The sequence below is a fragment of the Solenopsis invicta genome, chromosome 16 (assembly GCF_016802725.1).
Source record: "Solenopsis invicta isolate M01_SB chromosome 16, UNIL_Sinv_3.0, whole genome shotgun sequence".
NCBI classification, from domain to species: domain Eukaryota; kingdom Metazoa; phylum Arthropoda; class Insecta; order Hymenoptera; family Formicidae; genus Solenopsis; species Solenopsis invicta.
In genome coordinates, this window is record NC_052679.1 from 3,078,110 (window position 1) to 3,102,987 (window position 24,878).

At 29.4% G+C, this 24,878-nt stretch overlaps 4 protein-coding genes and 1 long non-coding RNA gene across 18 annotated transcripts in view; 2 read left to right on the forward strand and 3 right to left on the reverse strand.

Annotated features, from left to right (window-relative positions):
- The window catches only part of LOC105202690 (broad-complex core protein isoforms 1/2/3/4/5), a 40,214-nt gene extending 38,715 nt beyond the window's left edge, over positions 1-1,499 (reverse strand). For 2 of the 9 annotated variants that reach the window (XM_026132009.2, XM_011171334.3), the window contains exon 1: positions 283-1,248. The gene's annotated coding sequence lies outside the window, so the exon portion shown is untranslated. Of the gene's footprint in view, positions 1-282 lie in introns of all 9 variants that reach the window. The other 7 variants (XM_026132011.2, XM_026132010.2, XM_026132012.2 and 4 more) reach the window with 7 other exon arrangements.
- An 887-nt stretch (positions 1,500-2,386) lies between these two features.
- On the reverse strand, positions 2,387-13,319 carry LOC105202719 (protein tramtrack, beta isoform). 4 transcript variants are annotated; one of them, XM_026132014.2, is made up of 12 exons: positions 13,177-13,319; positions 12,598-12,792; positions 12,320-12,514; positions 11,412-11,934; positions 11,239-11,298; positions 8,855-8,985; positions 8,560-8,739; positions 8,322-8,493; positions 7,618-7,761; positions 7,127-7,233; positions 6,710-6,938; positions 5,351-6,628 (listed from the first exon to the last, which is right to left on the reverse strand). In XM_026132014.2, the coding sequence occupies exons 2-12, from the start codon at positions 12,781-12,783 to the stop codon at positions 6,507-6,509; spliced, it is 2,049 nt and encodes a 682-aa protein (XP_025987799.1). In that variant the 5' UTR covers positions 12,784-12,792; positions 13,177-13,319; the 3' UTR covers positions 5,351-6,506. The 4 variants fall into 4 exon arrangements, 3 of the variants coding, with proteins under 3 accessions (XP_011169675.1, XP_025987799.1, XP_039314756.1); XR_851112.3 differs by lacking the exons at positions 5,351-6,628; positions 6,710-6,938; positions 7,127-7,233; ... (2 more) ...; positions 8,560-8,739; positions 8,855-8,985 and adding exons at positions 2,387-2,645; positions 2,712-3,280; positions 3,769-3,928; positions 4,257-4,483; XM_011171373.3 differs by lacking the exons at positions 5,351-6,628; positions 6,710-6,938; positions 7,127-7,233; ... (2 more) ...; positions 8,560-8,739; positions 8,855-8,985 and adding exons at positions 2,387-3,280; positions 3,769-3,928; positions 4,257-4,483.
- A 482-nt stretch (positions 13,320-13,801) lies between these two features.
- On the forward strand, positions 13,802-20,638 carry LOC105204085 (conserved oligomeric Golgi complex subunit 4). Of its 3 annotated transcripts, XM_039458819.1 has the most exons (14): positions 13,802-14,090; positions 14,308-14,505; positions 14,592-14,966; positions 15,049-15,257; positions 15,386-15,581; positions 15,669-15,916; positions 15,992-16,214; positions 16,332-16,598; positions 16,678-16,863; positions 16,999-17,190; positions 17,653-17,710; positions 17,975-18,066; positions 18,231-18,299; positions 19,516-20,638. In XM_039458819.1, the coding sequence occupies exons 1-14, from the start codon at positions 14,028-14,030 to the stop codon at positions 19,741-19,743; spliced, it is 2,604 nt and encodes an 867-aa protein (XP_039314753.1). In that variant the 5' UTR covers positions 13,802-14,027; the 3' UTR covers positions 19,744-20,638. The 3 variants fall into 3 exon arrangements, with proteins under 3 accessions (XP_039314753.1, XP_039314754.1, XP_039314755.1); XM_039458820.1 differs by lacking the exons at positions 17,653-17,710; positions 17,975-18,066 and having other exon boundaries at positions 19,516-20,637; XM_039458821.1 differs by lacking the exons at positions 17,653-17,710; positions 17,975-18,066; positions 18,231-18,299; positions 19,516-20,638 and having other exon boundaries at positions 16,999-17,649.
- A 166-nt stretch (positions 20,639-20,804) lies between these two features.
- On the reverse strand, positions 20,805-23,290 carry LOC113006126 (histone-lysine N-methyltransferase, H3 lysine-79 specific). The gene is made up of 4 exons (XM_039458823.1): positions 23,073-23,290; positions 22,839-22,916; positions 22,371-22,477; positions 20,805-21,623 (listed from the first exon to the last, which is right to left on the reverse strand). The coding sequence occupies exons 3-4, from the start codon at positions 22,388-22,390 to the stop codon at positions 21,044-21,046; spliced, it is 600 nt and encodes a 199-aa protein (XP_039314757.1). The 5' UTR covers positions 22,391-22,477; positions 22,839-22,916; positions 23,073-23,290; the 3' UTR covers positions 20,805-21,043.
- Positions 21,578-22,537, forward strand: LOC120359780. The gene is made up of 2 exons (XR_005576557.1): positions 21,578-21,713; positions 21,797-22,537. It is a non-coding gene; the product is annotated as an uncharacterized LOC120359780 (long non-coding RNA).
- Positions 23,291-24,878: the final 1,588 nt, after the last annotated feature.

Genomic DNA, 24,878 nt, shown 5'->3' on the forward strand with positions numbered 1-24,878 from the left:
CTAATCAACAATGTGTCGTTTGCATTTACAATGCAATTATCTTCGGTCTATATTAATCGTAACATTGATGCAATATAAATTATTCAAAAACTCAACTTATATATAGAAAGCTCGATACTTATGAAAATAATATTAAAACATTGTTATTTGAAAAAATAACCATCAGAAAAGGTAAAGATATCATTGTATACAAAGCGAGACTCGGACGAGGGTCGACACGAATTGGAGCAATGGTATCCAAAAGGTTATCCAGAACACTAACATTATCCAACAAAAGTTTACCTTAATTATTTCCTCGCTGGAGGAGTGTAAAAGCGAATCGAGAGAAATCCCAATGGGGGAGGGCCTTGTATCGCGACAGCCACGCGGGGCGAGGAGTATCGGGAGAGTCTCGCGGCTGCCGAGAGACCGATTCGTGAGCGGATCGAAGTGAAGGAGGAGGAGGAGGAGGAGGAGGAGGAGGAGGAGGAGGAAGAGGTGGCGACGGCGGCGGCGGCGGCGGCGGCGGCGGCGGCGGCGTACGATTCGGCCGCGTTACCGCGCGACCAACGACGGACTAGATTAGCCGCGCACTTCACGGAAAACGAAAACCAGCAAACAGCCGCGGAGCTGGCCGCACTCTCATGGCACCGTGGAGACAACACCGTCGGAGCACCGCCGTCTCGCCGAGCACACTCTGCACTCTCGCGTTCCCCGCTTCGTTTTTTTTTTTCTTTCCTTCCTCTCCTCCGTTGTTCGTTCCCTCTCTCTCACTCGCGGCGAATCACCCGTGCGATCTCGGCCAACGTGTCGTCACACAAGTGCATAGCGTCGCCGCGGCGTGCTGCGCGTCTCGGAATAACCGTTCCGCGACGAGTCCGCGTCGTGTTCCTTCACAACAAGCCACACTTCGCAGGCGAGTGACAGCTGGCGGCCATTTTCAGTACGGGGATACGCGTACGGCAGCGTACGGGATGCGCAAGGAAGCCCGACCACCCTCCTTCCCGTCTACCACCCAGGCAACGCGCAGCCAGCGATTCGTGCGATGTCACGTGATCACGGGCAGGCGCACGGGATGCGTGCTCATTGGTCGACACGGCGACGTTTGCCGCGCTTCTTTGAAATGCGAATTAAAATGATTTTTTGTTCTAAAAAAAATCTGCCAAATTTTTCACGCTCAATTTCTTTCCAACGCCAAAAAAACTACTATATATTAGAAGATAATTCAACACAAAGGCACAATATATGCAATTTAATAAATCAATTATGTAAATTTCGCTAAAAATGTGATTATATTTTATCAGTCAAAGAATATAATAGCATAATTTTTAATTAACGTTTACATTGTTAATGATTGCATTCAGCAGAAAAAACAACTTTTCGACTATTGGAAAATTTATTAGTATCATTGATTTTTGCTTTTAATTCTTGCCGGATCTGAACGTATCAATCATATTTTACAACATTTGTAAAGCTTTTTCCGCTAAACGTAACCGATTTTAATAAATAATAAAATTATATTAAAATCGCATAGACGTTATAAAAACTATCGTTGTATAATCAACATTAATTTTTTAGTCGTCTAATGTTTAATATGTAAAATATACAAACATTTGATGGAAATTGTAAAAATTTTCTTATAATCTTGTGCTCTTTGTGTACTTACTTTTTAATTAATATTTTCTGTAAGATGCAAATGCCTAAGTACAAATTATATATTATCTACGTTACGCTTTCATCATTAAATATTATAACTTAATTCATATCACTTTTGAGTTGGAAAGTAAAATAAAAAGTTAAAAGTTAAATAATACAGATAAAAAGTTATAACTTTCGATTTAACTTGATTAAGTTTAATTTAATTTTTAATTTTAACTATTAACTTTTTTCGTAAGTTAAAAATTTATATTCTATATTTAAAAAAAATTATAAAATATATTTCCATATAAAAAACAATATTTTCTTGCTATTTCATATAAACATAATTTAAAAATAAAATATTAAATTTGATGATCAATATTATAATTGTTTTATTGAGTGATTTAACTTTAAAACTTGCAAATTTTTTATTTAATATGAATAATGTTTTTCAAGATTAACTTTTAACTTAATCTGATGTTACTTTTGATAAATAAAACTCAAATAGTGGTATCTTTATTTTTTTAATAAAAGACAAATAGTAGTATCTTTAAATTGTTTTACAATAAAACCCATGTGATATTATCTTTGTATATATGTATTCTTATTTAAAAATCTTCCTATTCTAACACAAATTGAATGTATTTAATTTTAAAAAATTTCAATATAACATTTAATTTCAGAAATTAAAGAAAAAATAGTATAAAATGAGAAAATGTTATAGAAATAAAAAAATTTTTAATGTACAAAAACTTGGCGCTGCTTGATATAACAAGATTGTAAAATCTATATTGAATAAGAACAATGAAAATATTTTAAGGAAAAATACAATAAATATAATAACAATATGCGTACATGAGCGAGTAAGCTTCTTCATTGTCGGTATTACAAAATTCTTGGCATTGACGAATCCATCCGTGCTGTTGAATGACAGGCGACAAGTTTCTCGTTTGCTTAGCTTTATTAGGTATGGTGACGTCTTTCTTGATGGCATTTATAAATGACAGTTTCTGCATATCTCCTTATATCTAAACGGAAATTTTGCACTAATAGTATTAACCGAACTCTTTAATTCCCAGTGCTGCAGTACAAACCTCAATTTTCTTAACAGGTTTCTCTCGGTTTCGGACCCATATGACCGTTTTGGTGCAGACTGTTCGCTAAATTCACCATTTTATCACATATTATTTCTTTTCTTTTATCTAAACAAGGAACAGAATGGACCGCTTCGCTCTCAGGCACGGTCTTCTCTTTTGTGTAATTGTAAATATCTAATATTTGTCCAAACAGTAGTTGTGTGACATACTTCACATTCCCAATTATAAATTACCTATCTTCTTTATCTTAGGATTTAAATTAAAACATTAAAAAAGATTGCATAATTAAGGATTGTGTTGTGGAGATATAAGACGCGCCTATTTTTCTTTATCCAAAGAAAATGAAATAAAAATAAACTCGCAATGTGACAAAATTAATCAATCAATTCTTTATTCATCTTCTTGATTTTCATCTTGATTTTCATCTCGGCTTTCATCTCGGTTTTCATATCGGTTTTCTTTTAATATGTGTCTAGTAATACGTTCGGTAGCATGGGCTAACCATATTTTAATTGGAGCTGAGATCTGGTCATCAGTAACATCTGGATGTGATTTTCGTATCACACCTGAAAAAGAAGACACATTCATATTACTTCTATAAGGTTTCTTGATAAATTCAAAATAATATTACTATAGTATTGTATAAATAAAATAACATTTTTATGCTACATTTGTAATGTATATAAAAGATAGAATTGCAAAACATTAATATTTAAAAAACCACAAATTAGAACTTTTGAAATTTACAAAGTAAACAATAAAAATCACAATGAGAGCCAAACACGGAAAAATTAAATATACAATTACGTAATTTTATAATTCATAGAGATATAATATATGTAACAATTTACAAATATATTTGCGTATTATGCGAGCTTGGCTCTTGCTTGTCGTGATTTATATTGCTTATATTTATATTTGTAAACATGTACCATTATTCTTTTAACAAATGATATAGATATTCATAATGCTATAAAAATATTGTATCATACAAATCATAACAGATTTAACAGATTTCATTAATAAAACAATGAAGATCAAATATTTAACTTACTCATAATAACTCTGCATATATGCAAAGTAGAAAAAATCTGTTTCTTTTTTGCTCCATACCAACTATATTTAGCAGCTAGTTCGTTCGAAAATATTAGCCTCATTAGACGAATACAAGAAGTTTTCATTAATCCGCTTCCTACACGAGACAATTGTTTAATCTAAAATAAATTGAAATTTACATTATTAATGTTATAAAAATAATATTATAAAAATAATTATAACAAAAATAAGAAATATAACTGTATGTACAATAAAATGTTTTAACAACTATTTTTAGTGTACGACTTCCAAAAATGAAAATACCAGTTTTACAATAAAAAAATATCTATAAATATATATTTAAAAAATACTCTTTTTGATACAAAATTGCTATTATAAAATCGAAACGGTAATTGTTTTCAAAATTTCATTTTTGCCATATACTAAAGTATTTTATCTTTAAAAAAAAAAATACTTTTTAATCAAATATTAACGTTATTGACTTACCATTTCATGTCGATAACTTGCATCATTTTGTAATTTATCTTCTAAAGTATCTAATTCGGTTTGGTCCTTTAATGGAAAATCTTTTAATGTATCAACGTATTCATTTTCTTTTTTGTCAGAAGAATCAACTGACAATTTTTCTGAAATAAGCTTTATGCTTGTTTTAATATCGTTTATCGCTGACTCCAAATTTATTATTTTTGTAATAACAAACGGTGTAAAATTTTCTATAAAAAGAAGAGATATTTATGTTAGAATAAATGGTTTTTAAAAACTTCATATACGCACGTACACACACGCAAACACACACGCAAAAAAATTGCATTTATATATAAATGTATAAATGCAATTTTTTAATATAAATGTATAATTGCAATTAGAAGCCATTCAAGGATACTTGCTCCAGCAAGTATTATTATCAATCATCTAATACCTACAATGATGGAGTAACATCCAACATTTGTATTCCTAAACTTCTTTTCAAATGCGACATGTCTTTACAACTACAAAAGACTTCGCATCTTTCCTCCGATATCTCCACCTTTTCCAACCTGAAGGCATACCTTTCTATGTCTTTCCAAAAACTCCAGAAATACTCACTTTTTCATTTCAATAATTCAGACTTTTTATATAACGACTTTGAAATACACCAATACTCTCTAAATTTGAAACAGCAAAATCTTACTGATTTACAAAGTTATACTTATAACTGTAATCATTAGTGATTATTCACTGTCTTTCAATGATTCTGCTTAAGAGGAGGGTACCCTGATCGGAATCATGTATTAACTAATCTCACTGATCAGTATGTTATCACTGAAAAGCATCACTGTCATCGATATTTTTATGTTTATAAGTCTATATCTCAAACTATTAAAAATAAATAAATTTGAACAAAGCTATTCCCCGGATCGTAAAATATAGTTTTGGTCTGAAAATATTCATTTATCGAAACAGTTGTATTTCAAAGATATGGAGCACGATTATTTGTAAATTTGACTCACAACGTTTCATTCTAACGTTCAAAAACCGATATTCATATTTAACGTTATTTGCAAATAAACAATGCAATATGCAGTATATATGTGTAATAGGATTCGCGCTATACAAACAAATTAGATATTTTCACAAAAAAGTTACCTTGAACCAGTATCGAAAAGTATTTTTTAATTTAGCATATACACAGAGGTATGCTTACAGTTAGTACATATAAGAAATATAATGATGGCTTTAAGTTATTAAAAAAAAGGAATTGATAATTGTTGGCACACACACACAGCACTTGACAATGCTTACTAGTACAGTTCAACCTACACTCGAGTGCCTATATCATACATTCACATCCAAAACACCATGCACTTTGTACATTAAAGGTAACTCTCTCTGTGATCAGTGGAAATAAAAGTAGTCTTCCTGTTACAAAGCAAGGAAAATATCATACGTTCAGAAATTTACTTATAAGATTGCGAACCTGATTCAATTTCAGGGGTTACATACTTTCTCGACACTGAAAAATTATCGATTTTCGGAATCTTTTTTAAAAACCTGGGAAAAAATTTCTCATATATGATCATGTTTAAAGCGTCGTATAAAATTATATATAAAATATGTCTATATATAATTATTAATTATGTATACCAGTGGATTTATATACAATTATATATATTCTTGTATATTTTTGTATGGATTGCCGCTTATACATAAGGAAAAATTTCTGCATTTTATTTAAAAAATAAATAAATTTGTAATTTGTATTGAACATTACATATAAAATACAATACTTATGAATAAAAACATAAATTTATTGCTATATAATGTATTCATTTATATTTTAAAGTTAAATGCTCAATCTAGTTCATTGTAGTAAGGTAAATATCTCAGTGACATATCCCTGTACCCGGACACTTACGTGTAAACTTATTATTATTAATCTTAAATGTATTTTTATTGTAATATAAATATCATATAAATATAATTATAATCTGCAAATACTTAGATATTTATGATCATTATAAATATTATAAAAATTAACATAAAAAAAACTTAATTTATTAAACAACTTAGATCAAGATTATATTTTAATAATGTCCTTACAATTTTCTTAAGAAACATCGTTAATTTGTTTAAATAATATTTATTTTATTTTTATCATTTATCGCTCATAAATCAAATAAAAATGTATGTTTCTTCTACACTGAATCACAAGATGCGGTAGTGTCTCGCGCTAAATAAACGCGCAGCGCGTCGAATTTACTGTGATGTGCGCTTTTTATGTCTCTTAATTTCGCCTATACGTTGACTCATTGCGTGAAGAAGCGATTTTGTTGATTGTTTTTTCCAGCCTCTTTTTTTTGCAATGCTTTGTGAATATTCTAAAAGTTGAAAAAATTATTTACATATGATGTATACATTATAAAGTTCAAATAGTAATGTATTTAAGAAGGAAAACTCACTTATTATCGCAAACTTAGCTCTGCCATCTAATGAAAATAATTGTGAATCATTTTGTTCACGACCAGCAGTACGTGATGCCCGTCCCGTCAGTGTTAAGTGACAAAAGGCATCTTTCCTAAAGACTCCTAATAGAAGACGCCTGACTAAATGTGACGCTTTCGAAGAAGCTCCAAGAGCTTCATAAAGTACCGATTGGCAACAATAAACTTCGTTCCGAATCATAACCATCTGAAAAATTAGATGGTTCTTTAGTGTTTAAAAATCGATATTATAGAAAATTGATGCCGTGTGTAAAAAAAGCAAGAAAAAAAAATATCGGTTTCATAAAGTTAGAAAGCAAAAATTATAGAGTGTACACAAGTAGCTTGTACTAGTAGATTATAAGAGTAACTCTATGGGATATATCAAATTCTTACAGTGTCGTTAGGCCAATCTTTTCCATATAACTGTTCCAAATGTCGAATTTCGTCCTCTCTTGGATCCAAATTTTGTGATTGCAATTTATTTCTCTTAGGGGTGTTTACTGTGAGAATAAAGTCAAGATATGAAATGAGCACTTCTTTAAAGAAATAGAAAAAGATATATTTTTTTAATTTTAAAAAACAGAATAATACAATTCTCTTCAGGATCTTCGTTATTTGGTGAAGTAAATCTTATTTCATGAATTAAATCATGGGATGTCTTCAAACTTATAAAATAAAAAGCATATAGGCTAGTTTTTCATAATCAATTTTAATTTCAAGATCGTCTTGAATAATATCTTAAGATGCTAATACAGCTCTTTGATTAGTTGATGATATCTTAAAACGATATTTGAGACGGTCTTAAATACAAGAATCGAAAATAAATACCGGCTATAGAAAATAATACATTTTATTTGCAAAAGTCGCTTCTTATTTTAAGGTACCTAGAACTTTAGAAGTTGATGTTGTACATGGTATATCACTTTTCGGTGATAAATCTTCGATAGAATTATTTTTTGTGGAAGTTGAAGGTTCAGTGGAGATTAAATGAGCAGATACATTCGTAAAATGTCTAGTTGGAGTAACATCTATATATTGAAAAAAAATACAGGCTGTATTATTACTGTGGATATGTTTATTTAACAATTATACAGTTTTTCAGATTTCTATCATATTAAAATGTATTATCAATACTAACGATTCATGAATATTGCAATTCATCACAAATTCACTTCACTAGACCCAGATATTTGTTATCTTGATAAAAAAAATTGCAATATTTAAAAAATATTGACACTAATCTGACATTTTATGCTTTTGTAATGTGGATAAATATTCAGTCTGGTTTTGGAATTGGCATTCCATCCTTCAAGGATTTCTTTCCAACGTTTCGTGATATTTCAGTTTATTTCTTCAAGAATGGTCTGAAACACTTTTAAATTGTTTTTTACCCTAAAGAAGTAAATTGAAATGTTTACAAAACGTCGAAAACAAATTCATGAAGAACGTAGCACCAATTCCTAATTAGATTGACTCTAATAATACATCTTGATATAGTAGAAACCTGTCCGGTAAAACTGTAAATAATTATGTATAAATTGCATATTGAAATTATGAGAAAGAATCTAAGACATAAAAACATTTTTACCGTTTTCTGTGTTATTTTTAGTTTTTGTAATCCTATTTTCTAGTTCTGCAATGGTTGATAAAGCATCTTGCAACATTTTCTGTAGGTCTTCTTTCTTTGGACTCTTATTATTAATTTTATGCTTTGATGAATTATATTTATTTTTTAATGTTTCATTTTTCTTTGTTTTTTTCTACGGAAAAATGAAATACAAAGTTGCAAAACATTGTCAAATTTCAACAATGTAACTATTACATACCTTCTGCGTTTGCGAGAGGACTTTATGTTCATAATATTCGTCGGAGGATGTAGAGGATAATTCATCCATAGATGTAGAGGATAATTCATCCATAGATGTAGAGTCTCCATATAATAACTCAGTCAGTTGAGTATTTTTTGCATTTTTTGTGTTATAAACTATGTCACATTTAGACTTTTTCTAGAAAATAAAAAAATTCGAATCTATGTAATATCTTTTAGCTATCAAATATATCTTTAAATATTTTTAATATTTACAACAAGATATTGTTAAATGAGAAAATAAAGAAACCTACTAATTTTTTTCCCATATTCTGTTGACTATCTGTATTGCGTTTAGACACAGATAGCATAGAACAATCCTTATATTTACAATTTTGTGTACAATTTCTTTTATCACGAAGATCTTCTAATTCTTTTTCATTTTCTAAAACATTTTAAAGAAAAATGCATGTAGTAATGTATGTTGAATATTGTTTGGACATCAAAAAGTTAAACATCTTTTTAGAAAAAAAAATTAAACCGTAAGATATACATGAACTATACAATACAAATAAAACCTTCTAAAATATTATTACTTCAAAAAGCTTACGATTCAGTATATATTTTCTTCCGTATTAGTAACAGAAGTGTCATTTTAATACTCAATCATAAAACTTCTACTGTTATGAAACAAGAAGTACATACACAACAGAAAAAGTAGCTTGGAGAGTGAGAGCTTTTCGCTACACTGCTAACAGCTTTGCAATTATTATAAAATTTTCTTTTAAACAACACTTAATTACGAGTTGAAAAAGTGTAAAAACATAAACCGTCAGCGTCATCCAACAGGAAATTTTACAAAAATTGTAAAGCAGTTAAGAACATCGCAAAAAGTATGTACTTTTTCTGCTATACGTAGCCATTACTTAGACTTACCTGAATGTTAGATTAGTATTCCCATATATTCTTTTTACTATAAAGACATAACACTACGTCACCGCCCAAGAAAAAAATTTTATATATAATAATATGTCTATATATATATATAAATATGTATAATTATATATAATTATATGATATGATTATATATAAAACATATTCATATTATATTTTAAAATATATATAATTATACATATTTTATATATAATTATACATAATTATGCATTTTTTATATATAATTATATACAAAAAATTTTTTCTGAGCTTTCTTAACGTCGTCTTAAAAAATAACATGTGATTCACTAGATACAAATTACAAGTAAATCATCATCGTCACAATGTAATAGAAACATTGTCACACTAGAAATCTCTCTCGCCATGGTTTTTAGGGCTTAAGTAATCATCTTTTTTCGATAAATTACAATAATATGCCCATTTTTGTATAAGTACACTAGTAATAATTAAACATATCCTTTTTTTAGATATCAAATTTATTTATTATCCTTCTCAAAAAAATCCAATAAATCGGTTATTTTTCGGCGTTGAGAAAGTATGTAACCTTTTAATAATTAGGTCCGCAAGAAAACTACAATTAAATAGCATTTTAAAAACAGAGCACTGCAAAAACTAGCAAAATTTAAATAGCGATTATAAATTACATAAAATGCAATGCCATTTTTGTATAAAATTGTGAAAAGTGTTATTAATTCTTGTCTTTAAATATTTTGTTACGCTAGTGAAAACCAGATCCACAGGTAAGTAAAAGATTATGATTGCGACTTGAGATATTTTCTTGAAATACTCATCATTATGATAGTAAACGTTTCCACTGTAAGATTTTACGTACATTGTGTTTGGATTTAACTAATCTCTTCCTCTAATTATCGTTTATGTACGTATAAGTAATGCAAATTTGCATAGCTACAAAACCATCAGTTTAATGTAAAAAATCAATCAGTTAACTATCTCAAACTTAATAGATCACAACATATCGCAATAGGAAATAAGAATCTTCCTTCTTATTGCGATCAAAAATAACTGTTACAGAATCTTAATCCATGAGACCAAATAACTTTCTCGAGAAAACTTCATGTATCAAAGTGTGTATACTATTATTTTGGTTTTGTATACCCACAATTACATTCAATTAATTTATCACCACTGAAGTTAAAACGCATATCCCCTCCGCTTTTACCAATCTTCGGTTGGCAGCAGTCGGTCGTAAAAATGCAGTTTTGTATATCACAGTAGTTTTTATAATTGAAATGTATATAAAATTTTCTTGTATATCAATATATTAACATCAGATGTATATAGATGCATGTTTTTAAATATTAAAAGATTGCAAAATTATAACTAAATATGTGAAATATGTGAATACAAAATTAGATGGAAGCTTCTTGCACTACAATTATTATTGATATATGCATACACTATAAACGATTTCATGAATAATAATAGACTATTAAATAACAAATTTAAATGAAGATAATTCGTTGCATATATTATAATTTGCAATATATTACAGATTGTGATTTATTATAATCTGTAATGTACGATGCAACAATTCATCTTAAATTATAAATAATAATTTTAATATTTTATATAAATAAATGATAATTCAAATAAAGTAATTATAATAAATAATTATATTGAATCTGTTTGCAATTCAATGTTATAATTATATCGTAATGACAGAGCAACATACTACATCATAGAATTTGTATGTAATAAAAAAAAAGAAAAAATAGTCACTTACCCTGTACTGCATCCTGTGTTGCTCTCTCTCTCGAAGTACTCGGTTTAGAGAGCAGGTGTCCTATAAACAGATACAAAAAATCATCAAATTTCATGAAAATTGATGTTGCATAAAGTTAAATGGATAAAATAATTCAGCAAATTGTAGAAATTATTGAATACAAAGATGCCTACCGGTATCTGATTGATGTTTTCCATCCAAACCGTCCGATGTTGATTGACTCGAATAAATTGTCTGACTGATGTCGGCCTTCTGTCCATGTTTAGGCATAATCGACAACGTGTCGACTGTGGCAATTTTATTTAGCGTATTATCGCCTATGCTCTGATCTTCGAAACTACAACTGCTACCGTCTTGCTCCAGATATTCCGGCATCTCCACCTTCAAGTTTGCTATGGGGGGAATTATTACAAGTGGATCAGAGTCTGGTCCCATCTGACTTTCTGATGTTTTCCCATCGGAATCGTTCGCGTTAATTTCTGATGAATTCTTTTCCCCATTCACATTCGTACTCTCTTGGATTTTTCTTCTTTTGTTTGGAGACACTTCGGGTTGCGCGCCAATGACATGGTATGACGTCAGAGACGACGGGGACTTATTCCTCTTGTTGTCTCCAGTGGATTTACTAAATTTACTGAATTTACTAGAGGTGTTCTGCAGTTGAACTTCAAACTCGTTGGAAATTTCTATATCATCCTAAAAAATAATAACATAATAAATAAAGGGATCGCTCAAAGATTCAGATCCAAAATTTGTCATTTTATTAGTATAATACTAAAATTTTTAAGCAAGAAAATACCTGAAATATATATATATATATACATAAATTTAATTCCAAGCTAATTGGAGATAAGCAAATTGCAATATTATGTCCTTGAACAGAAATCTTCTAATAATGATAACTAAAAAAAAGAAATAAATCCTAATTTTTAAAATGAAGAGAGAGAGAGAGAGAGAGAGAGAGATTAGGCAAGAAATTTATATTTCCACTCTTCATAAAAATTATAAAAGTAATAAAATCAAAATCTTTTTAGTAAGTATAAACAATGTCTATTAAACTTGCATTATTTTATACACTCACCTCTACTAAACTGTCATCTATTCCTGTGCCATCTGTAAGACCTTGTACTGCAAGAAGCTCTGCTGTTGTGAGAAAACTCGCTAATTGTTCTTGGACAACATTCACTTCACCTTGGTACATGAAATCGACTAAGGCAGCCAAATCATCAAATTTTACATTACGAAATATTATGACGGGATGCTGGCATGGATTTTCCTACAATATAACAAGTAACCATTACAAAAAAATGTCTCTACATTTTAATATGTGTATAACAAATGGACTGAAATTGCATTTACCTTAAACAAATCTCTAAAGTATGTACTACATGCTGATAAAAGCATTTTGTGTGCCCTGATCCTTTTGCCTTCACAGCTTAGAGTGACATCTACAAGATCCTCATCCGTCCTTAATGTGTCAAAAGCACAGGTAATATGCTTCAAGTAGTGATCCCATTTAAGGGAGATCTGATGACTGGAACCCATTCCGTTTTCCTATAAATAAAAAAAGCAAAGTTATTGCACTATTTAAATCAACATTCTTGATATATAAATTTATAGCATTAATGTCAGCAAAAATAAAATTTAATTAAATCAGCTTAAAATAAAGGTAAATAGCAATGTGTCTATTTTTAGCATTTACAATGCAATTATCTTTATTCTATATTAAATATAACTTATAATATTGATACACTATATTTATGCAAAAACTTCACTTATATATAAAAAACTTGATATTCGAAAAGTAATATGTATATTAAAACACTTTTATTGCTATATGTTAAAAAAAAAAACGTAGAAAAGATACAAACATTGTTATATACAAAGCAAGATCAGCGCAAATTGGAGCAACCCAAAGGTTATTCAATAAATGATTACCTTAATTATTTTCTTGCCAAACACACTGTGTATTCTCTCCGCTTCGTTTTTTTTCTTTTTTTCCTTCCTCACTTCGATTTCTTTTTTTTTCTCACACTCGTGCCTGCTAATCACCCGTGTAAACTCGGCACGTCGTCACACAAGTGGATACTGGATAGTGGATAGCGTCGCCGTGGCGGATCGGCGTATTGTTCCTTCACAAGCCACACTTCACACTGCTCCACATTTTCACAGATGAGTGATTATTCGCAATTATTGGCGGCCATTTTCAGATAAGCCTATTATTATTTGAAGAATTTCTGAAAAATTCTGAAATTTATATAAAAATTCCGAAAAATGATATGAAAACTTTTGAGAAAAATTTTCACCAAGGCCACAGAATCAACTTTTACTGAACATCATATTTTTCTGCAGGTATTGTTATTATGCAATAAACGTATTAAAGAACGTTTGAGAGAGTAGAACTTGTAAAAGTATATTGGAGTATGCGATGGAAACAATAATGTTTTTCTATTATTTTTGAAGTGTGGCGTTCACAAAGCAACCGCAGACATCCCATCAAATTGGACAAACCATCCCAGCAAATAGAAACCTGTTCTTTTTTAGCTGAACTGGCTGCACTATTTCAGAGTTTATCTTTTTTCGATCAATGTGAAAGAAAAAAGATAAACTATGAACTAGTGCAGCCAAGAGTAGAACTTTAAGTGTACTGATCACACCAGGGAAAAGTATCTTCATTTTTGTTTACAATGCGATGAACGTGTCAACGTGGGCGTAATAATACGTGGAAAATGTCAATTGCTCCAATGCTATAAAATAAAAAATTGCCAATTAATTAACCCACTGATAATATGGATCTGTCGGTGAACGAAGAAAATTTGCAACAAATACTGGACAAGTTGTCAGAAGATGAGGTTTGAATACAATTGCACATATTAATTTTTAATTAATATTTCTAAGACATAAATCTGTACAAATTAAAATTAAGATAGTTTTTGTTATTCTCTGATATTTTCTCTGGATTTGTTGCATTGCATGTACTACTGAGGAAGCTGCATTAGACATATTGCAATTTCTCCTGCAAATATTCTACTGTATATTTTTCTTACTGAAGACAAATTTTAACTACAGGTTTCTATAAAGAAAAATCTGGACACGATTCTTGCCCGGCGATGTCACGTGGAGGCAAAGCTGCAGAATATTGGCAAAGTATTGCCAAATGTTATAGTGATACGGACAGAAGGAGAAAAGTTTTGCGACATGATCGCTCGTACTAACGAGTTAGCTAAGAATGTTAGCGCTAAAGTGAGACAATTGGATTTAGCAAGAGTAAGTTACTATGATTGAAAGAACATACTTAGATATGTTATTTACTTACAATTTCTTACTAGCATGTAAATAATTCTGTTTTACAGAGCAGAGTTTGTGAATGTCAAAGTAGAATAAATGATATACTAGATTTGCAATTATGCAGTGAAGGGGTAGCCACTGCACTGCGCAATGAGGATTACGAGCAAGGCGCCGCGCATGTTCATCGTTATTTAGCAATGGACCAGCAGTTGCTGGAGAGAACAGCTGAAGATGTATCAGGTGATCACATTAGTATTAGCAGTTCTCTGCTTACCTTGCAACAGGCTGCGATGGAATTGAGAGCTGTTGTTACACATAAATTTGATGAAGCGGTGAAATCCGAGGATCTAGCATCCGTTGAGAGATTTTTCAAGATATTTCCATTGTTGGGGATGCACTTGGAAGGATTAAAGAAATTTTGCAGTTACTTGTGCACCAAAGTAGATACATTAATTTTGTAAAATTTTATCGTCCAAATTTTGTTAGGAAAATGGCACTTTAATCTTTTATTTTTGATATTAGCTACATGAAACTGCTCAGAAAAATCTACAAGCAGCACTAGAGATTAAAAGTAATGACAAGAGAGCAGCTGTTATTTTTTCTGACACCATGACTCTATTATTTGAAGGAATTGCACGTATTATAGAAGTGCATCAACCAATCATAGAAACTTATTATGGCCCTGGTCGACTGTTAATGACAATTTCGATTTTACAAAAGGAATGTGATAGGTAAGAATAGCACAACAAGTACATTATGGCACATCAAATTTTAGAAAAACTAAAAAACTAAACTAAAAAAACTAAAAAAACTAAAAAACTAAAAAGAACTAAAAAAAAAAATACTAACTTATTTTTAGGCAAGTCAAGAAAATTGTTACAGTATTTACGAAACATAGAAGTATATCTAAGAATGTACAAATGATAAATGAGTATTTGCGAAAACCAAGTCCAGAAAGACTCGATCCTAAAGAACTTGATCTTCTGTTAGGAGAAATTACTATAATGCATTCGAGAGCAGAACTTTATATACGTTTCATAAAAAGAAGGGTTAAGGTAAAAAAAATTATTTACCATCAGTCATGCAATGTTAACAGAAAACATTAGCAATGCAGCAATGTTTATGTATTGTATGTTTTACAGAATGACATAGAGATCAGCACGACAGATGAGGCACAACGTACAGAGTTGCTTAACGAATTTGAAATGACTGTAAACAACTCTGAATTGGCACATGGCATGCAAGAGCTGCTCGGTGCTTATCTTGCATTAGAGAGATACTTTCTCGAGGAGAGCGTGAATAAAGCTCTGGGAATGGACGCGTTAGATCCAGATCAACAAACTTCCAGTATGGTTGACGATGTATTTTTCATAGTACAAAAATGCATACGGTATATATCGCCAGTTGATTTTACGCAGCTGATATATATTATTCAAAATTGTAATGGCATATAATTTTTCTACAGGCGGGCTATGTCGAGTTGGAGCATAGACGGCGTTTGCGCTGTCGTCAATATGTCTTGTGGCATCTTGGAAGGCGAGTTTGCGAACAGATTAAGAAACCGACTGCGTCAAGGTTATCCAGCAGGCTATCTGGACCTAGCACAAGCGTACAGTGCTCTCCAGACAAGCATACAGCATGGTCGTTTACAAACATCAGATACAGAATGTGCCCGTCTTATGTTCTTGGTACAATTCTTAAAATTTATCGTTTTACATGTTATTCATTATATATTTTAGTACATTACTAAACAATTTTAATATTCATATATCTATAATTATTATCTGTGTTTACTTGTTATATAGGCATATTTAAATAACACTGATGTAAGCACGGAGTATGTGGAAACGTTATGTAAAAGTCTCGGTGCAGAGATAGACGCGACGTTTCCCAACATGCAGAAAAAAGATAGAGGCAAAATTGACAGCTGCTTATCCAGTCTGAAAGGAGTTATATTGATATTACGAGGCATTATCGATTGTGGCTTGGAGCAGTTACGCGTCAGTGCTGTAAAACCCAGAGTTACTCCATGGGTTGATGCATTTCTATCCATAGATCATCACATCAATGAGGTATATTCTGTAGGAACAAGTAAATTTGATATATATATATATATATATATATATATATAAATAAATGATTTATATGCAGGACGAGTTATTAAGATACGAAACGGATGAGCCATTTGTACAGACATTAATAATGAATTTAGAGGGTTTACTTGGAGGATTCAAAGATAGCCTAACAACCTCTAATTACGATGCACTTATTGGACTTCTGACTGCGGAAGTTACAGCCCGTTTAGAAAAGGTGGTTTTGAAATCAACTTTTAATCGGGTACGTCTACCAGATTCAAAAGCTATTATATTTTTTTAATAATCCGTTATGGATAGTTTATCTCAATTTCATCTCTACTCGTAAATTTAATTTCTCGTGTAAACACAATGTTAACGAGTGATCTACACATTTTAGGCAGGAGGTCTGATATTGGATAAGGAAATCAGATCGTTAGCCAGTTACTTGGCGGCTGCTACGTCTTGGTCAGTGAGAGACAAATTTGCGCGTTTAACGCAGATCGCCACTATTCTGAGCATAGAGAAGATGGAGGAATTGGCCGATTACTGCGGCGCGGACGCAATAGCGTGGCGATTAACGCCGTCGGAGGTACGGCGTATTGCTTCCTTGAGAATAGACTTTCGACCAGAAGACATCAAAAGATTAAAGCTGTGATTTATTCTTCCTAATTAAGCTGCGATATCGAAAGCCACGTGCTTGCACAACTACATCAATTATTCATATATTATGTTTTACATAGAATGTTTTACATACATTGTACATACATACCTACGTTCGAACCCGTAACAAAAGTCTATTATATATTATGTGGAATTTAGAAAGGAATATAATTATATTTATTCTAATTCGGGTCTATCTACCCGAATTAGAATAAATATAATTATATTCCTTTCTAAATTCCACATAATATATAACGTCATGACATTGTACGATTATTCGTATAACATCATTTGATGATATGTGGTGTTAATAATGTTGAATAATGTTGAATGTAACCGGAAGCCATCCTAAGCCGCAAGGCAAACGGCTTTAAATAAAATAATAATATAGATGATTCAGCAATGGGCAAATGAATCAAATACAACAAACGTTAATGATAGCAAAGCTCGTAAGTTTATCAATATTTTATTCTTTTGCCTTGTAGTATTGTATAATGCTTCCAATGTAGATTAAAAATAATAAATTGAGAATTGTATTTAAAATACTTTTATTTTCTCTTTTTTATTTCTCTTTTATCTTTAACATTATATATTTTATTTGTTCAAAATTTATTTTTACCATAAACTTTTAAAATAATATACATAAAAATTATCACTATAAATATATTGATAAGTAATTTATACAAACCTTTTTTTTTTATATAACATTATAGATAAAAAACTTGTGGACATTTTAATGAATTCAACTGATAAAGAATTCATAGAAAAGGAAATTTTCTACAATTTGTTTACGATGTTAGTAACGGTATGTAGAATACGTACTCTTTAAATTTTTTAAAATTAAATGTCATTCAAAAATTATACGGACACAATTTTCACTCTGGTACTGCAGTGACAAAATTTACGAGATTTAAAAAGTATGTAACTATTTTCAAACTAATTATAAGATATTATTTTTATTTTTTATAGGCCAGTGACACCACTGCTGTTACGATGTACTTTGTGATCTTTATGTTAGTAAACTTCCCAGAAATACAGGTACGTATGCAATAGTATTGTTGCCCTCAGGTTGAGTCGGTTCTAAAACATTGTATTCATAATGCTAAAATCGGTGCAAAATTTCAAAAAAAGAGAGAATTCACCAATCGCATTTGTACAATTTAACCAACTAATTAATACGACTGATTAATTCCAATAATTAGTCTAAAAGTTAAAAGTTAATTAAAAAGTTAAAAAGTTAGTAATCTTAATCTGTTATCTTAACTTAGTTAATTTTAAATTATTTAATTTTTAACTTTAATTAGTTATTTTTAAAATACAAACTTTAATTTATTAAATTAAATAAATTTAATTTAATTTATTAAATTAATTTTTAACTAAAAAGTTAAAAATTTATATATGTAAAAGAAAAAAATTACACAAAAAAACACATTTTCAAATAAAAAACAATATGTCTTTGTTATTTTATATAAACGTAATTTAAAAATAAAATATCTGGTAAAATTTTTTTTACCGATAATTATACATATATCGTTACACTTATGCATATAATTATGTAATATTAATTATATGTCCACATATATAATTATATATAATAATTGTATATATTTTATATAAAGATCATACATAACTATAAATGTATAATTATACATACAGGGTGATTATTAATGAATGTCCCCACTTTTTACCATTAGAGCACGCATTTGTAATTTCTAATATAATAATATGTGTGAAATACGTATCCGTCGGTAAATCATGCTCCTATGATAAAAAATGGGGACATTCATTAATAATCACTTGTATATAACTATACATATATAATTATATATACATATATGTACAATTTTTTACGGGGTATTAAATTTCTTTGATAATCCATATTATAATTGCTTTGAGTAATTTAACGTTAAAAATTACAACTCTCTAATTTAATATAAATAATATGCTTTTCACAATAAACTTTTAATTTAACTTAATTTAATGTAACTTTTAATTGAATTAGTTTTTTTGTACATATAACTTTAAATATAACTAAATTAATTTTATAAGCCATTAACTTAATTTTCCTCAAAATTATGATGTGATAGTCTTTGGCCGTCGGATTTGTTTTTAGCAATCAAAAATTCATCGGAAAAAGCTTTATTACATTTCAAAAAAATGTTAAACTATGTTTTAAAAGAGAAGAAAATTTTAATATAAGTTAATAAAAAATGTATTATTATGTACATATTTACTTTATTTAACTTTATAATAGGAAAAAGTATACAAAGAGTTGTTGGAAATTTATGGTACACAAACTCCAAAGGCAGCACCGGTTAAATATGAGGATCTACAACATATGAACTATTTGGAACGTGTTATTAAGGAAACTTTGAGAATTTTTCCTACTGTTCCTATTATCGCACGACAAGTGACGGAAGACTTCAAAATAGGTTTACTAATTTTTATAAATGAGCATATATTAATTGTTAATTTTTCTTGAAATTTATTAATTTGTCATAATAAAACATGAACAAATTAAGATTCAAAAATCTTAATTTGTTCATATTTTATTACGACAAAAATTTCAAAAAAGGTTAACAATAAATACATATTTTCATAGAAATTTATTTATTTTAATTAATATACTGGTATTGATTCTATTATTCTAATAATATGACTATCAGAATATTAATTTTTATTTTATCTTAATTTTATTTTAATAAGAAGATTGCTACGTTTCTATCATACTTTTCTTTGCAAAGTTTATATCTGGATATTATTTTTAAAAATGTTTTAGGAGATATGTTTTAGGAGAAATCTATCCGGATCAAACACCAATGGATTCGGCCAATACTTTTTATTTCGATGCATTTGAATAAATGAGATAAGAATATCAGTATGTTTTACCAAAATTTAATCTTTACAGGTTCTACAGTCGATAACACGATGTCCATATTTAATTTTATTTTATCTATTTCAATGGTTTCATTTACTTTAAATATGAAACTTCGTATCAACGTCGCTAGAATAGCTTTCATAGACATCATTCCATATTTCATACCTGCAAGTTTTTCAATTATATGTAAATCAATCTCATTATAATACATAATAATTTATTTATGTTTACCTATGCAATTTCTTGGCCCGTCGCTAAAAGGAGCAAAATAAAACAAATGATAATTTTTTATATTTTCCGGAAGAAATCTATCCGGATCAAACACCAATGGATTCGGCCAATACTTTTTATTTCGATGCATTTGAATAAATGAGATAAGAATATCAGTATGTTTTACCAAAACATACTGATATTCTTATCTCATTTATTCAAATGAGATAGGCCAATACTTTTTATTTCGATGCATTTGAATAAATGGGATAAGAATATCAGTATGTTTTACCAAAACATACTGATATTCTTATCCCATTTATTCAAATGCATCGAAATGAAAAGTATTGGCCGAATCCATTGGTGTTTGATCCGGATAGATTTCTTCCGGAAAATATAAAAAATTATCATTTGTTTTATTTTGCTTTTAGCGACGGGCCAAGAAATTGCATAGGTAAACATAAATAAATTATTATGTATTATAATAAAATTGATTTACATATAATTGAAAAACTTGCAGGTATGAAATATGGAATGATGTCTATGAAAGCTATTCTAGCGACGTTGATACGAAGTTTCATATTTAAAGTAAATGAAACCATTGAAATAGATAAAATAAAATTAAATATGGACATCGTGTTATCGACTGTAGAACCTGTAAAGATTAAATTTTGATAAAACATTTGGTATAACATCATATGATGATATGTGGTGTTAATAATATAACAGCTGATTGTCTCGCTTTTTCTTCATATCTGAGTGCTCTTTTGATCGCCTGTATTCTGATCTCTTCCATTTTTGTCTCCTCCAGCAGTATATAGTTCGGTGTTCCTCTGTCCAGATTTAGTATCCATTTTGCATATTTCCTTTTTATTCCGTCTAATGTTTTTTCGTCTCTCCAGCCCCATACTTCTGCCCCGTATAGGGCCACGCTTCCTACTAGTGCTTCAAACATTTTTATTCTTCTTCTGAAGTCTTCTTTGAATATTCTTTCTCCTAGCTCCATGTCCTTTTCATTGCTATTGTTGCTCTTCGTAGTCTTTCCCTTGTATGTTTCTCCGCGCCTCCGTTTTTTTGTAGCGTGTAGCCAAGATATCTTATCTCCTTGACTTCCTCTATGTTTTCTTCTTTCCATTTCCATTCTCTCTTCTTTCTTCTTCCTCTTCCGTTTTCGAAAACCAATATTTTCGATTTGTCTGCGCTTAGGCTCAGCTCCTTCTTCTCTAAGTATTTTCTGAATCTCTTCATCATCTCTTTCAGTTCCGCTTCTCTCTCTGCCAATAAAAATTTGTTGCATATATAAATAGTCATATTGCTGCATTTGTATTCTATTTTGGTGCTATCAAATATACGACAAGAAATATGTAAGGACACATGCAACAAATTAGTTTGCTCGATATACTATATCGCGATTATCTAAAAAAGTGATTTAGATTTTTTATTATAGGTTATCACAGGTCCCTGTGAGATATTTTAATTGCAAGTTTATTGGAATGAAGTTCCAGATAAAAGTTATTTGCGTTCCACTTAACGCTTAATTGTAACGCTTGCAGACATTACAAAAAATTCCATTTTATTAAAAGATTTTTTGAAAGAGAGTCCCCAAAATTGGACTTCAAATTAAAAGAGAGTAAAACAATTTTAACAGTTCCATTAAAGTTTAATTAAATTAAATATTTTCCAAATATTTTCACTCTAAAATTATGCTAAAGTTATACTAAAATTATATTAAAATTTTGTTAAAATTTTACTGAAAAATGTTGTAAAACGTGGAAAAAAATTCAGAAAATTCAGAAAAGTTTTATGGTTATTTCTCCAAACCTTTCTTAAAAGTTTATTTGCTAATTTCTGTACAATTTCACCACATATTTCTCCGCAATTTTTACATAAATGGATTCTATTTTTAAACAAACTTTGGAGAAATATACAGAATATACAGAAAAAGTGCAACAAAAATTTCAGAGAAATTTTTCATCAAAATACATATATATAATAAAATATTATAAATGTTATTTCTTTACCTGTACTTCATTTGGTTCATATATGACGATGATTAGTTGAGGACCCATCCAAAATTGAAATGGAGAAGAATACTTCTTACAGATCAGCATGATAATATCTAGAAAATCTAAAAAGTTTTGAGATGTTAGAAATTTTATATTGTAAATAAAATATTTTCATAAAATGATTTTCTATTTATTGTATTGTTTGGATTACATTTAGATAGATAGTTTTAAAAAGTTTCAACATAGCTTAACTTGAATCTCGGTTTAATTTACTTTCTATTTTTTTCTAACTCTTAGAACTAGAAAAAAAAATAGAAACTTAAACTGAGTTTCAAGTCAATTTACGTTGATGTTACATATTGTAACATATGTTACATATTCTATTACATTTTGATTTGTTTCTTTACGTTTATTAAATTAAAATTTGATAAATATGATGTTATGTTTCTATAACATTAAAATAAGAACAATATAAATATATACCTTGTGATTTTTGTTGCAAAAAGATGTATGAAGTACCGACAAGTGGCAGTCGGACTGGACCTGGTAATGTGTTCAGTGCTTCAAAGAGAAAGAATTTTCGAATAAAGTAATTTATTATACACGCAAGAGTCACAATTAGTGCCACAATAATGAACAACATTGCTCTTAGTACATATAATGACGAAATACTAAAGTAATATTGAAAGTTATTATTGAAATGCGAACACTACTTACTTGCTAATGATCTTATATAATTTCCCCGGGCGGATCCCGATAGCGCACAGGACTGATAGACTGATAGCACACCATCACTCTCAGCGATCGATGTTTATAGAGATTTTCCGTTGATTAGGTTAGGGCTGTGTTCCGTTTTTACTGGCAGTACTGAAAATTTATAGTTCACGTCACATATACTATACATTTTCAGTACTGGCAGTTAATATCGGAACACAACCTAGGGTGTTTACGATAATTAATCGGATCTCGGATTGGATTGAACAATGGTACTCAACGTAAGTATAGAAAATTTCCCTAGGCTAATCGGATTGACGATCTCTGTCTCAAATGTGATCCGATTGATGACGAAGCGTGGAGACGCAGAAGCATGCTTGAAAAGTAAGTCTCTTTATTTTTTTAAATAATCACACAAAAAATCAAAGATAAAGTTAAAAAGAATGATTTGAATTTAGATTTATTGTAATATTTTTTGTCTAAACACTAAATTTCGTTTAAATTTCTATTTGTAAAAATTAATTAATCTATCCTAAAGTTTGTGGTTATATCGGAAACAAATCAAAATTAATAAAACAATTATTAATTGTTAGGTACAAATTAAAGCATATAATATTTTAAGCACATCATATAAAATTCCTGTTTATTATAAACTTAGTAAAAATAACTTTGAAATCATTCAACTACATTACACATTAATCAATATTAATTTATATGTTAAAAATCAATAATGTTTCTAAAAATGTTCTTTTTATTCTTTTCCAGATCGTAAATAAACTTCAATTCCTTGAATAAATAAAAATTACTGGAAAATGTATTTATATGAAGAGGGCATTATTGAACAATATCAATTTGTGCTAACTTAAAATTTATAAAATCTACTTTTCTTTATTAGTTGTTTATTAGAGAGTAATAATATACGCATCATATATGCATACAATTATATTAATTTTATTTATGTATATTCCGTTCTTATATTATTACTCTCTAATGAACAACTAACAAAGAATAGCAGATTTTACAAATTTTAAGTTAGCACAAATTGATATTGTTCAATAATGCCTTTTTCATGTCAATCCATTTTCCAGTAATTTTTATTTATTCAAGGAATTGAAGTTTATTTACGATCTGGAAAAGAATAAAAAGAACATTTTTAGAAACATTATTGATTTTTAACATATAAATCAATATTGATTAATGTATAATGTAGTTAAATAATTTCAAAGTTATTTTTACTAAGTTTATAATAAACAGGAATTTTATATGATATACTTGAAATATTATATGCTTTAATATGTACCTAATAATTAATAATTTTTTATTAATTTTGATTTGTTTCCGATATAACCACAAACTTTAGAATAGATTAATTAATTTTTACAAACAGAAATTTAAACGAAATCCAGTGTTTAGACAAAAAAAATTACAATAAATCTAAATTCAAATCATTCTTTTTAACTTTATCTTTGATTTTTTGTGTTATTATTTAGAAAAAATAAAGAGACTTACTTTTCAAGCATGCTTCTCGGTCTCCACGCTTTCGTCATCAATCGGATTACATTTGAGACAGCAATCGTCAATCCGATTAGCCTAGGGAAATTTTCTATACCTACGTTGAGTACCATTGTTCAATCCAATTCGAGATCCGATTAGTTATCGTAAACACCCCTAGATAAGTCAAGATTGGTTGGTAGACTATAGCACCGTGCGCTATCGGATCTTGTCCAAAGATCACAGCTCTTTTTACAACAACATTACGTGATATTTATTACATATAATGTGATTCCTTTATTCTGCACATAAAAGTAT

Excerpts from the sequence above, each read along its gene's own strand:
- LOC105202719 (XM_026132014.2), bottom strand. The coding sequence starts at position 12,783 with ATGGGTTCCAGTCATCAGATCTCCCTTAAATGGGATCACTACTTGAAG. Across the intron at positions 11,935-12,319 it reads TAGATGACAGTTTAGTAGAG|GATGATATAGAAATTTCCAA; the intron begins GTGAGTGTATAA and ends ATTATTTTTTAG. Across the intron at positions 6,629-6,709 it reads AGCTAAGTTTGCGATAATAA|AATATTCACAAAGCATTGCA; the intron begins GTGAGTTTTCCT and ends TTCAACTTTTAG.
- LOC113006126 (XM_039458823.1), bottom strand. The coding sequence starts at position 22,390 with ATGAACCAAATGAAGTACAG. Across the intron at positions 21,624-22,370 it reads ATGAACCAAATGAAGTACAG|AGAGAGAAGCGGAACTGAAA; the intron begins GTAAAGAAATAA and ends TTTTATTGGCAG.
- LOC105204085 (XM_039458819.1), top strand. The coding sequence starts at position 14,028 with ATGGATCTGTCGGTGAACGAAGAAAATTTGCAACAAATACTGGACAAG. Across the intron at positions 16,864-16,998 it reads TGAAATCAACTTTTAATCGG|GCAGGAGGTCTGATATTGGA; the intron begins GTACGTCTACCA and ends TACACATTTTAG. Across the intron at positions 17,191-17,652 it reads GGCGATTAACGCCGTCGGAG|ATGATTCAGCAATGGGCAAA; the intron begins GTACGGCGTATT and ends ATAATAATATAG.